Raw genomic sequence first — 13677 nt, forward strand, 5'->3', positions numbered from 1 at the left:
ATTCTTCCTTTACGCAAAAATGGAAGAGGATGGGTATATCTACTCATTACGGCATTGTGGTAATTATGTCCTAGCGAGGGTATAATTGTACATTACATTCTACAATTTCAGATCCATTAGCATTTAACGCCTGATATTACAATTCAGATCGTCTATGGTGCAGTTGCCTGTAGCGGCCTGTGCGGCGCAGACTAGGCCACGCGCGCCATGACCGCCTTACCCCTGCTTGCCTGCTTGGGCAAGGCATTTGGGCAAGGGTAAGGTGGTCTTTGCACGCACGTCTTAGTCTGTGCCGCTCAGGCCGCTACGAGTAGCACGTCATAGAGAATCTGGATCCCTAATATTAACGGCATAAACTTAAATATGGATTAATTTAAAAAGCAGAGGGTGCGCGTGGAATTATCAAGGGATGCGTGTGGAATTGTCAAAAGAGCCGGGAGTGTAGGTGGAATTTTCTGACGACTAAGGGGGTGCATGTGTATTTTTTCCAAAAGAAAATAAAAAGATGGCACTGGCTAGCTTTGAGATTCTAACATGGAGGCCCAACTAGGAGAACATTGCAAGTCTGGGCCTGCCAATAAGGATGGGCTAATGTGAATAATTTGGGTCGGTGCTTGGCCCAGCCTATTCATACACCAGGCCTATTGGGCCAGCTAGACCCATCCCAGAAGCCTACTGGAACTGAGTTGATCCGGGCCATGTTTCATCCTCTACCTTTGACAACTTTTTCTTTTTCCTCTTAGACTCTTACCTTTGATAATTTATATCTTAATTTAACTTTTTAAATGTGACTATCTGTGGGACTTCAGTCAATATGAAGATCAAATGGAAGATCGACCAACATGCATAAGTCACAAATCTCGCGGGAAGAATGCAAGTCTCTGTTGCCCATAAACAAGTCTATTATAAGTTTCTCTAGCCTTGGTACGCTTTCAACAAGAGAGAGAGAGAGTCATCACTGAAGTCTTGGAACACCTCATCGATACCCACCAGTCATGGGTTTTATTATTATTATTTTTTTGGTAGAAAAACATTTTATTCATAGTCAACATGTAAAACACATGGAAAGAGAAGAAAACATCTCCAGAATCCATTGAATAAAATTGGATCAAACCGTCGTACATGTCACTGATAGAATAAGGATTTGTTAGAAGGGAAAGATGTAAACATGAAGGAACCCCTCATGCCCGAGCATTTTTTAAAATATAACAAGATGTATGATTTGTGGAGATTCAGTTTCTTTCCACCCATAGTGAGGATAGAATCACTTCGTCTATCTCATCTTATTCTATGATTGGACTGTAGAAGGGTATTTCAGACCATGAATAATAAGAAATGAAAGTTAATGATCAACCCACAGTCTAATGGGTGAAGGAAAATTTAATCCATAAATTAAAAAGGAAAAAAGGTGGGCTGCAGACATATGCACATATAATTTAGGAAAAATTACATGATTAGTTATTTTTGGGTTCTCATTTACAAATTGTCTACCCTATGTTTGAGTTAACGAAAATAGACAAACACAAGATTAGTTTTACAAAACTAGGCAAAACAGTGACTCTCCTTCCTTCCTCGGCAGTTCCCCTCTGAAAAAATCTCTTTTTTTTTCCTCTGTTACTTGGGATAGTAGAGAATGGTTGTGGTTAGGACAAGGGTTGGGTTGCAGGGAATGGAGGATGCCTAGACGAGAAGACAATGACAGAAATAAAAATATCTAAAAAAGTAAATGTGGAAGAGAGAAACACTATTTTATCTAATTTTGTAAATCTTAACTTATTTTTATTTATTTTTGTCAACTCAAACATAGTGTAGACAGTTTTGTTAATAAAAATCCAAAAATAGCTAATCATATAATTTTCCCCATAATTTATGTTCCTCATAGTTTCTCCCTCATCATAATGATGTAGATCCCCTATTTACGAACTGATACCCATCTGCTCTCTTTCTTCTTCTCTGACGTGTAAGAGATGCTAAGGTAGGTGGATTGTTTGAGTGCCTATGGATTTTTATCGTGTCAAGTGCACGTCCAGTGGACAACACATGGCAAAATGAATCAGACAGCTATGTTTGAAAAGTGAAATTCACTTCTCCGTAGGTCAGAGCTCCACGTGTTTCCCTGTTTCAGAAGTTTTCTGATTAGGGTCTCGGCATCGACGTTTCCGGCCAGTCACTGTAACTTTCTATTGTGGGGAATCGATCGTCATTGTGTAAACCCAAAATTAGTATAACCACAGTGAAACAGCAAAAAAATCTAAGTTATTGCGCGATTTATAAGAGAATAAAGAAAAACCAGATGGAAGAAGTAAAATAGTGAAATTTTGAGTTGAAATTGGACTGCTATACGAAAGAAACTGTAGATTGAAGAAAGGGTTTCGTCGTTCATACCATCAATACCCTGAAGCACCTTCTTGACCTTTCTCTTGCAGCCTTCACAGTGGATTGATACTTTCAATACCTATGTCTGAAAAGAAAAATAAAAAAAATCAAGCAATGTTTTAGAAACAGAAAAGATGTTGCGATTGGTGAACATGAAAAAGCATGGTTATCTAGAGAAAAAATTATCCATTACCTGATATTTCAGGGGTTCGTAAGCTGCTTCGGCTGGTTTTGTCGACATGAGCAAGAGCGAGGACGAAATGGGTTTCTGACCTTTGGGAAACTTGGAAAAGGAGGAAACGTCTCCGAGTGTGAAAACGTCACTTCTCCATCCGATTCACTTTTGCCATGTGTCGCTCACTGGAAAGAATTTAGCTCGTCTTCAGGGAGCCTAGCACCCCCAGGGTGTTGCCAACCATTGGGCAGTGCTACACATATCCCTAGGCATGCACCGAGATGTGTACGGCACAGCTCACCCGCTGGATGCCTCTAGGTGTGTCCTGGGCTCTGGGCTCCCTGGAGACAATCCTGATCCCACTGGAAATGGACTGGACGTGCATTTGAGACGATAGAAATCCACTTCTCCATTTGTTTAGAGGGGTTTAAGGGGGGAATCCGGGGGTTGAAGGGTTGTGGGATTTCTGATGGATGGGTCCCATGTGTTTAGAAAAATAAAGAGTTGATGGATTACGATAGTATTCCATGGGAAAATTGTAAAATCTCACATATTTTGTGGGATTTTGTAAAGCCAAGGGGTGGGAAAATTATGGGATTTGCAATGTCATGTGAATAAACAATGGTAATGATTATGTTCTCTTCAGTATCTCAACGACTCAACATTCCCACCCCCTTGTAAACAAATAGCTTGGGGTGGGGTTGTTTAATTTGGATCTTCTACTGTCGAGTTGTTCGGCATGCAGGATCGTGCTGCTCAGACATGGTGTTGCACGTAATGTCCGTCTTACCCCTGCCCTAACGCCTTCCCCTAGTGGCGGTAAGGCGGTCATTACGCGCAGCACCGTGTCTAGGTAGCACGGTCCTATCAGGCAGCTCGACAGTAGAGGATCTGGATCCGGGATTGTTGCAATGCCATGTCAACATTTTACCACGACTTTTCACTCCTTGCAAACTATTCCGTTAGACAGACCGGGCCTTAAATTTTAAAAATTCCCAAAATAAGAATGTTTAGTTGGGGTCAACCAATCAAAGGGCATTCTAGTCAATAAAAAACTGAATTGTTGAAAGTTGAATTGTATATGATACCTGAAAAATGCTTTTTCCCGTCGGCTTTCCTCTTCTCTTTGTTCCTTCTTAATGTAAAGTGAGGCCTTCTCCGCCGATTGCCACTTACCAAGATAAAAGAAGTGGGACCTTCTTCTTTAGGGAATCACTGTTTTGGAGTCTACGAACAGGTAAAGTGTAGGGCATCCTTACTACTCTTCGGTCTTCTCCAATCAGGTGGTCCTGCTCCTGCTGCTGGTGGTGGTGGAATCATATTCTGTACCCCTGCCAGGTCCACGTTTACCGCCACAAATGATTTTCTGCGAACCACTACACTACTACGTACTCATCATTACACAGCTAGCAGATCGGAATGTCAAGTGATATTGACCGTTGGATCCATGTATCAAGATCGGAAACAAGTAAAGGACCTTTTAGAAAAGATCAAATGCCGTAGATTTTTTCAATCTGATCGGTGGTGTGCAGGTAGCTGAAGAACGTATATTGCAACAAAACTAACCATGAAGTCATATCGATATACGACAAGGAGGGGCAAAACGGTTCAATCCGATCCCATACAAATACAACCAATTCGTATCAGTATCGATTGATATCGATACGGGTGTTGATACGGATACCTAAGCCGATTCCTACGGATTCGGGATTGATTCCGGGTTATTAAAAACTGACTCAGACGATGAAAAGTGAAGACTCTGGAGCTGATAAAGTGATGATGATGATGATGGCAACAATTCAGAAACCAGAGTCATTTTCATTCCCTCAAGAGTCAAGACGACCAGAGGCCAATTAACAAACAACCTTCCCTTTGGAGTTTTGGAACTGCTAGAATCTATATATAGTGGCAGAGTAGTAATAGTAGTAGTAGGAAGTAGGAACACAAAAATATAAGAAACCATCCAATTAATCTATCATATCCAACCATGCCACCAGTCCCCACTTCAGTGAGTCACCAACCATACCAGGGATGTGATAAATGATGAATAATGGCCGCATTCATTTGAGTCGTCTTCTCCATACCCGATCTGAAGTGTTGAATGATTGATGCTTTGCCATTGCCTTGTCTTTGTAACCCTGGACCACCTTTATCCGGCCAGCTTCATCACTAAAATCGTGGTTGTCTTTCGCTTCCTCACTCTCGGGATGAGAACGGTTCGACAAAGAGGTTACCTGCGATAATGTCACTCTCACGGTTTTAAAAGGTTTCATGTGGAAACGAAGACTTCAATCCTTATAAGAACCACGGTTTTTTCTTCTTGATCTAGCTAGTGGCTAGCTAATTTTTACCCACAACACATCTTTTATTGGACGAAGTAGATTGATAATACCTTTCCTTTTGTTCCATAATAATTTCTTCCATCCATTGAATGACTATGGTGAAGGGATTTCCCTCCACCTTCGTTAAAGGAAAATTCGGTCCAATTTTATTTCTTGTTCTTTCTTTTTTATTATAGAATTGTTTATAGATCAAGTAACTTGCATGCCCGTAGTATTGAGAAATGGGCTTTGAGATAATTTTACAAGGGTCTATGAAAGTCGTCCTCCTTTCATGGAGGACCTTTTGTGTGTTGTATGTCATTTTTTGCCCGTTTCAAAGGGTGGGTCTCGTCGCAACTTTAAGGTTGTTTTATTGCGATCTAGTAGTCACATGGTCAAATCGAGAAATAATTTTTCCACAAAACAGAGATAAGGCTGCGTACATTATAACCCTCTCCAGACCTCATTGTGGCATAAGCTTCATGCATTGGATTTACCTTTTTGTGACATAATAAATTTTGCCTTGATTGGGTCATATATAAAAAAAAATTAAAAAATCAACGGACCTCCAGCCCACTACACGCTCCATAGTAACAACTGCATCTCCTCCTCAATGGCTCAAAACTCAAATCCACACCAGATATCCAATTTGCCCCTCTCTCTAAGATGAACCATGTTTGCATGTGAAAGTATGAAACATACTCACATTAGCACCAAAAACCCATTGGTGAATGTTGAGATGCTGGGACTTGGGATTTATAGTCCCACATTTGACCATTTGTTTGTTCAAATCCTCGATGTTTTCTCATACTTGAGAAAAGAATCTCCATTTAATGCTTTAAGGTTTTGAAATCAACTCATATGTTATATAAGACTGAATAGTTTGGGGCTCAAATTCAAAACTTCAAGTATGTCTTATACTAGTAAAAAAAATCATCAAGTATATGAAGCATCAAAGAACTCAATTTTTTTTTTTCCGATAAACAAATTGATAGATAATTTGAGGATAATAAAGGGACTTAGCATTTGATACAATATTGGATTGTCAAAACCAAAACCTTAATGCGTTGGATGGAGAGAGCTCCTCAAATATATGAAGGCATCATGGACTTGAATAACCCGATGTAATACTATATAACTCCCAACCATTGTTTATGGCATCGGTACGGTCTTGGTACCCTATTGGTATGTATCAGTTTGATATGGTCGGTCTGAACCATTTTTTGGGCTCAAGCATTGCATTATTCGAACAATAATAAAGACAAAAATTTAAAAAATCCAGAAATTTATAAAAATGACAGAATACAATCGAGGATATCAGCCAATACGCCCAATAAGATACTGATACTTGACCATGAATTGCAAATTTATAACCTTGTATCGGGTCATCACAGTTGATCCAACCAATATGCCTAATATCATAAGCAATACGATCAACCGTGCAAGTATCAGTCAGGTATCGATATCGGATACGTTGATATGTATGGGCCATCTCAATACCTGTATCCATGACTAACCCATCATCTCAAGAACATGGTTTGAGGTATCGGTATTGGATCGCCGTACATGATCAATGCTGCATGATTTTGAAAGTGATTAACCTATACCTGGCCGATACCCAAGGTTTTAAAATGCAGAATTAGATAGTGACGAATCTAATCCGAATCAGTCAGAATCGGCCTTCAAGAACCCTAGAATCGGTCAACAGATCCAAAAACAAGGGAGTTTTTAGGGTTTTGAGTGTGAATTGACTGCATCGGATATGTAGAAATCATGATCGATCACGACTGATTCAACAATCTGATTCTCGATTATTAAAACCATGTCGATACCGTATCATTAAAACGGTATAGATAAAGGGTAAAATAGTAAAAAAAATCAATTTTAAGGAAAATTATGGATAAACTTATCCGATATGCCCAATTTATATTGAAATGGTATCGATATCATATCTACCCGATCCGATACTGTACACTAAAACCATGGTCAAGAACACCTATGATCACAATCAGACTGGAATGAAATAGTAGGTGACTCGGTGGGCCAGATGCTACTATGCTAATAATATTTTGCGTGACATAGAAGTAGAAGAGAATAAATATTAAATATCCCCTTGGTCACGTCAAGAATCAGGATGGAGAGGTTGGAGATCAGCCATCATCAAAAAGGAAGTAGGGAAAAACAAAAAAACAGAGAGTGCAGGGTAGAAGAGAGAGAGAGAGATAGAGAAAAAAAAAAAAAAAAAAAGGTGGGAGTAGACTGTGAAAGAGTGATTGATGTGGACCGATTCTTAAACGGGCGTAGACACCACACGTTGTCAGAGCCTGCAACTCTTTCACCAACTAGGAAAACCTTTCCATTTATGGAATCTATAGCTTTTGATCCTTACCTCCAAATACGGAATGCCTTCTGCTTCTGCAACTCCTTAACTTTTCCTTGCTCTTTCATCCTTTCTCCTCTTTTGTTTCTCTCATCTTCATTCATTTCCTCCATTTATTTCCTGTCATAACCCCTCGGCCTCAACCCCAAGTCCCCAATTGCTTTAGCCTCCCTTTAATCTAGGTATCAGTGGAAGAGGAAGAGGAAGAGGAAGAGGAAGAAGAAGAAGAAGAAAGTTGCAGAAGATCGAGACAGGGAGATCGAGATGGGTCGAGGAAAGATCGAGATCAAGAGAATAGAGAATACTACCAACAGGCAAGTTACTTACTCGAAGCGACGAGGCGGTATCATGAAGAAAGCTCGGGAGCTCAGTGTTCTCTGTGATGCCGAAGTTTCTCTCGTCATGTTCTCCAGTACAGGCAAATTCCATGAATACGTCACTCCCACCACAACGTATGCTTATAAACTCGAACCTCTCTGCCCCTTCTCCGGTCGGCCTCCTTCACTTTGCGTATTTGATCTTTATCATTTTATTCTTCTCTCTTCTCAGAACGAAGAAGATATTTGATCGGTATCAGCAAACTTCGGGGGTCAATCTCTGGCAGCCGCATTACGAGGTTAAGATTATCGTCACTTGGATCTCGTTCTCTACAAAATTAATTCTGTAAAAATTATTCTACTTTTCTGTTCACATGTTTATTTGTTGGCGGATTGATTGGGTTCAGAAAATGCAAGAAAGCTTGAACAAGCTGAAGGAGACCAATAATAATCTCCGGAGAGAAATCAGGTAAGAAGATCGAGGACCCCGGCCTTTCTTTCCGTCCTTTAAAAGACAGTTTGGATTTGGGCGTAAATCTCTGTATCCATGAAGCTTGTTAATTACGGCATGTTTGACAGGCAGAGGATGGGTGAAGATCTCGACGATCTGAGCATCGATGAACTGCGTGGTCTTGAGCAAAATATGGACAAATCCTTGAAGGTTGTTCGTGATCAAAAGGTATGATTGAGGATTATTTGTAACGATCTCGCTTGCAGATCCTTCTTTGTATATACAAGTGCAATCTTAATTAGTTGTTGGTCATGAAAACTAACAATATCCATCTTCGATTCATCATTTCTAACAGTATCACAAGATCCAGACTCAAACCGACACTTACAAGAAAAAGGTTTTGATGTTACTCCTCCACTGGCTCTTTGATTTGTTTTTCTTCTCTTCTTCCTCGATATTTCATTTTCGGGACTAAGTGATGTTCTGGGTTTGCAGCTGAGGAACTCGGAGGAAACGCACAGGAATCTTTTGCGCCAATTTGTAAGCAAAAAGAACAGAAACTTTTTTCATTTTTAAAATCTTTTTTGATCTATGCATCATATGGTACTTAAAAAAAGGGGGGAATTTGTTCTTTTGATAAGGACGAGAGAGATGAAGATCCAGACTATGGGTTAGTGGACCATGAAGGAGACTATGAAACTGAGCTTGGAGTGGCAAATGGAGGCGCCCATTCATTTGCTTTCCGCTTGCAACCAATCCAACCCAATCTTCAGGATGGAGGAATTTATGGATTCCATGATCTACGCCTTGCTTGAGTTGCAGTCTTCAGAGGTTACATTACTTTTCAAACTTTAATCTCTATGTATTTGGGATAAAAACTGAATCGAACTTAAGTATAATTATGGTTAAAAAATGTTTGAGCATGTACTCAACTAATTATATAATTTCTACTAACTAGCGTAGTATCATGTTGTGAGGTGCACTTGGTGCAAGATAAGGTTGCTCCATTGTGACTAAGAGTCCGGAAATAGCCTCTCTTAGAAAGCCATGGGTAAGGCTGCGTATATTATAACCCTTCCTAGACCGCGCAGTGGCGGGAGTTTACTGGAATCTGCCTGTGACCACCCTACCCCACCTTGGGCAGTGTGTTCGGGCAGTGGGTAAGGTGATCATTTTTGCTCCTATGTGAGGGATTGGAGGGAATTAGAACGAACAGGAATTGGAGACGATTCGATACTACCTTGCATTGACGAAAAAGTGATTTGTTTTTTAGTTTATGCTCGATATTAAAAATACTATGGGTGTTTTTTTTCCTAAATTTCCCATATGGGTTTTGAATGCCTACCTTTGCTTACTTTTCTAAAGACTGAACTGTTTCATGTGCTGCATCGCACTTTGATCATTTTGAGCTCCAATGGTTTGGATTTAAAGAAAAAGAAAAGGGTGTTACCATCTTTCCCTTTTTGGTAGAGAGATTTTGCACGCATTAGATGGGTTGGGTTAACAAAATTTTTGAAGGTAAAAGGTTCTACAGTAGTCACTTTATTTTTTTGATAAAACTTTAGTAGTCACTTCCATATAGTATTTATGGGTGATTCAGCAGTCCCATGTGGATTGATGATGTGACAACAATACAACACTCATCGTTGAATATTGAGAGAATAGTATCAAAATTCATGCTTTAATTTGATTATGGAAGAAAAATGCTGCCTGGTTGCACTATACTATAGCCAGATACAAGAGCATGCAAAATTATCATACTGTCTCCTCTAAAATAAAAAATTTCATCTATGTTGATCCCCTATGTGTTGACGTAAGAGTTACACGACCAGGCAGCAACCCCACCATCTTTGATTAATAGCTACTTGGCCAACTTGAGCTAAAACTCGATTTAGAAGACCACTTTTTGGTCTACCTCTTTTCTTTCTAACATTTCAGCCACAAGAGGTAGGACACCTATAGGTTAGGCAGGTCCATAAAACTTGTTACCTTTGTGGGTAAAGGTTGAGCAGGCCGCTGTCCCAGCCAGAGTTTATCTCTGTCCCATCCCTATTGAAATAATCCCCTTACCCTTCACATCCCACCATCTTCATTGGGCACAGTGCCACAGCCACTAGCTCTAGGAAAGCCAGCAGCGTGCCCAACTCTCTCCCTACCTTCTTCCGTTAAGGAAAAGTTTAGGACATGATGTTTAATTAATTCCATACTTCCATCTGGACTTATCTTCTTCACCCCCAGCAGATAACATCCAAACCAGCAGCGTAAAGAGACCTCACCGGCCCAAACTTATAAAGTATTAGACACCCTTGGGCATGAGACTTGCATAAATCTCTTCTCCCCCCCCCCCCCCCTTCCCCTTCCCACAAAACAAAAAACCCTTTTCCCCGTCTTTTCTTGGCTTTCAAAAATAGCCTAGTTCACGGCCTTGGCCATAGCCCAAAAGTACATACACATCATGCTAATACTAATGGTTTTCAAAAGTGAACCAGACCTCAGATTGAAGTAGACTGATAAACCAAAAAAAAGGTCATCTATTTTTTATAAAGAGCCAAACTGTCCTAAAACTAAAGGGCTATAATAACTAATCAGTCCCTTATTAGTTTACACTTAGCCTATATTTATTGATACTTCTCTAGCTGCGTCGGGGTCCTCTACTGTCGAGCTGCCCCTACTGTCGTGTGTATCTCAGACACAGCAAGATGGTAAAGAGACCACTCTACCCTTGCCCGAGTGGGGGTAAGGCGGTCTTTACTACCTTGCTGTGTCTGGGACGCACGACAGTAGAGGCAGCTTGTAAGTAGAGGATCCGGATCCTCCCTAGCTACCTTAAATTTTGTTCTTGATTCCTCGAAGAAAAGAAATGAACTTTTACCTTCCTTCTCCCATGATTTTCAAAATGACAAAGCTACCCTCTTTTTCAATTGTTAATTGGTTTTCATCATTTCTCTTTCCCTATTCCTTATTTATTTTTATTATTTTTCTCACAATTTTCTCTCTCCATTATTTATTGTTTTTTATTTAGTCCTCTCATTTTTTATTCAACGCCCTCCTTTAATTTCTTCTTTTGTGAACCTCCCCCACCCCTCTTCCTCCCTCTCCAACCCCCTCAAGGCCTCAACCCCATCCTCACCCTACCCCTACCCTTGCCTTGCAACCCTGCCCCACCTCCCCTTTCTCCCCATCAGCAAATGTAAAATACACCAACCTCTTATGTGCAACTAACCCATTTATCGCATCATCATGAGCCCTCATCAATTCCAAGCACTTGGGACTAAGCGGGGTTGCAGGGCAGGGGTAGAATGAGGTGGGTGAGTGCAGAGTTGAGGGGGTTGGCGAGGAAAGGGGGTGGGGCTGGGCAGGGATAGGGCAAGGTGAGGGTGGGTGAGGACAAGGTTGAGGGGGTTGGAGAGGAAAGAAAGGGGGTTGGGCGGGGTTGCCTATTCGTGTTCATAAAAGGAAGAGATTGAATAAAAAAATAAAAAAGGGAGGATTGAATAAAGAAAAATAAATAATGGAGAGAAAATTTTGTAAGAAAATAATAAAATGAAGTAAAAAAAAAAAAGATAACGAAAGCAAAAGAGAGATAATGCCAAATTACCAATTGGTTAACAGGTAAAAAAGAGTGGTAATTTGGTCATTTAATCACACCTCATTGGTGCGCTAAACAATAAAGTTTGCTTAGACAAGCTCTCCCACAAAAATATTCATTTTCCAAATATTCCTTTACTTTTTTGGGTGTAATTTGGTTGTTTATACAGTCTTACTCCCTTTTTTTGTGGAGGGGCTGTTTCCTTGGGTGTTAGCAGGGAGGGAGGAGGGGAAGAGAATGTAGTAAGGACACTGGGAAAACAACAATAAATTATTGAAATCCTATTCTCAATGACACCTCCATGTCTGGATATACATCAAGGAACCTAAAGGAATGAATTTTTAACTCAGTGGCAGCAACTAGTGAGTGAAAGTCTAGCATAAGTCCAAAGAGAGGTTGAGTTTTCGACTCTCCTATGTCCTACCCACCAGCCCCTACCCTCTTTAAGTGGTATAACAATAAATGGCCCTCTTGGCCCGTGAGTGGGTCTTGCAAAAAAAAAAAAAAAATCTAATTATAAGAACAAGTGATTATTGAAAATGAATTTATTTTAATCACTTATTTTAAATTTTTATTTACATTTAAAACTTTTTTTTTTGGATGGGTTGGAACTTGGACATGGATTGATTTTTTAGAGACCAAATGATTTTGACCGGTTAAGTGGGGAAAAAGATCCTGTGTAGTCGTGGTAGGAGTTGCACAGGTGCAGCACCGCTAAATGACAGCAATATCAGGGGTAAGGTAGTCATTTCACTAGTGGGTCCCACCTGGGCACCACATGTAAAATGACCACCCACCCCCTGTATTTGGTGTGGTTTTCGTACTACACTTGTGCAGCTCCCACCACGGCTACACCAGAGCCAAGTCCGGTTAGGTGGCCATGTTTATTTGATTTAAAAAGGTTTTATTAACCTCAAAATATATGAGGCACATGGTTGGCGACCTAACACAAACCCACCATGTGGATCTTTTGGCTCGGGAAACTTGTAAACTAGGAAGCAAGGAAAATAATTGTATTTCAGCTAGATTCAGATCTTCTACTGCCGAACTGCCCAGCATGATTCTACTGCCAAGACATAGAAAGGCAGGAAATGACTGCCTTACCCCTGCCCGAGCACCTTGCCCAAGTGAGGATAAGGCGGTCATTTACCGCCTTACTGTGCCTTGGCAGTAGAGTCCTATCGGACAGCTCTGCAGGAGAAGATCCAAATTGATTTCCAGCTAGCATAGTAGGTTGTAAGGCTCTCTCACATAATTTGCATGAGAATTTTCATTAGCAAAATCTCAAATGGAACTGATTTTAGGGACTTTAAAATAAAAATATTTTCAAGAAACACCAAGAGCTGTCATGTGGTAGGTCAAATAAAACGTAGACAGGTAAGCATCAGCTCCCTCACATGTTGGATTTCAGAGCAAGTTTTGCCAAGTGGCAAAACTTTAAATTAAAAATATATGGGCCAATCAAGAGGCTGCATATAAGGTTATAGTAGGATGTATGGATATTCACGGGAGAGTATGTTGGAATTTTTATTTGTTTTAAAAATTAAAGATTCAAAATAGGGAGAAAGAACGTTACATGCATGGGTGCATGCAGTGCCCTGCTCTGGACCCAAACACAATGGTGTGTAAAATGGCCGCAGTGCCCCCATGAAAAGTTGGATTTTTTTGGGGGTGCAGTGGTCATTTCACATGCCCCTGTATGGCTGTATTTGGGTGCAGGGACAACATACCCCACACACCCAAGTAGCATTCTCTTTCCCTTCAAAATATTATTTATTTTTAAGGAAAAAGAACTCTATTTGGGAGTATGGTCTATGCTAGCACTCCGATGAGTCTATCTCTCTCCTCCCCATATGAAAAGACACCTATGCCCCTTTGTTTTAAGGAGGATAAATATAGACACATGGACACTCCCGGACAGAAAATTACTTCCATTATTTTTATAAAAGGTGTGTGAGAGGATTATGTTGTTTCCTAATAAACACTTAAATGACTAATAAATGTGACTATTAGAAGATTTGTTTGAATAGTCAACAAGAAAGTCTTTTGAGAAAGAAAAAAAAAAAAC

The 13677-nt window shown here is 40.3% G+C and overlaps 1 protein-coding gene across 4 annotated transcripts; it reads left to right on the plus strand.

The window, feature by feature from the left end:
- Positions 1–939: 939 nt before the first annotated feature.
- On the plus strand, positions 940–8961 carry LOC122660489 (agamous-like MADS-box protein TM6). 4 transcript variants are annotated; one of them, XM_043855815.1, is made up of 8 exons: positions 940–951; positions 7494–7704; positions 7802–7868; positions 7977–8038; positions 8149–8248; positions 8376–8417; positions 8516–8560; positions 8662–8958. In XM_043855815.1, exons 2-8 carry the CDS (start codon positions 7517–7519, stop codon positions 8833–8835), a joined length of 678 nt encoding a protein of 225 aa, XP_043711750.1. In that variant the 5' UTR covers positions 940–951; positions 7494–7516; the 3' UTR covers positions 8836–8958. The 4 variants fall into 4 exon arrangements, with proteins under 4 accessions (XP_043711750.1, XP_043711751.1, XP_043711749.1 ...); XM_043855816.1 differs by lacking the exon at positions 940–951 and adding an exon at positions 7083–7101 and having other exon boundaries at positions 7496–7704; XM_043855814.1 differs by lacking the exon at positions 940–951 and having other exon boundaries at positions 7446–7704.
- The last annotated feature ends 4716 nt before the right edge of the window (positions 8962–13677 follow it).

This window comes from Telopea speciosissima, chromosome 4 (assembly GCF_018873765.1).
Source record: "Telopea speciosissima isolate NSW1024214 ecotype Mountain lineage chromosome 4, Tspe_v1, whole genome shotgun sequence".
Classification (NCBI taxonomy): domain Eukaryota; kingdom Viridiplantae; phylum Streptophyta; class Magnoliopsida; order Proteales; family Proteaceae; genus Telopea; species Telopea speciosissima.

Coding starts and splice junctions, on each gene's coding strand:
- LOC122660489 (XM_043855815.1), top strand. CDS start 7,517: ATGGGTCGAGGAAAGATCGAGATCAAGAGAATAGAGAATACTACCAAC. Junction 8,249..8,375: donor AGGTTGTTCGTGATCAAAAG/GTATGATTGAGG, acceptor CATTTCTAACAG/TATCACAAGATCCAGACTCA. Junction 8,561..8,661: donor GGAATCTTTTGCGCCAATTT/GTAAGCAAAAAG, acceptor TCTTTTGATAAG/GACGAGAGAGATGAAGATCC.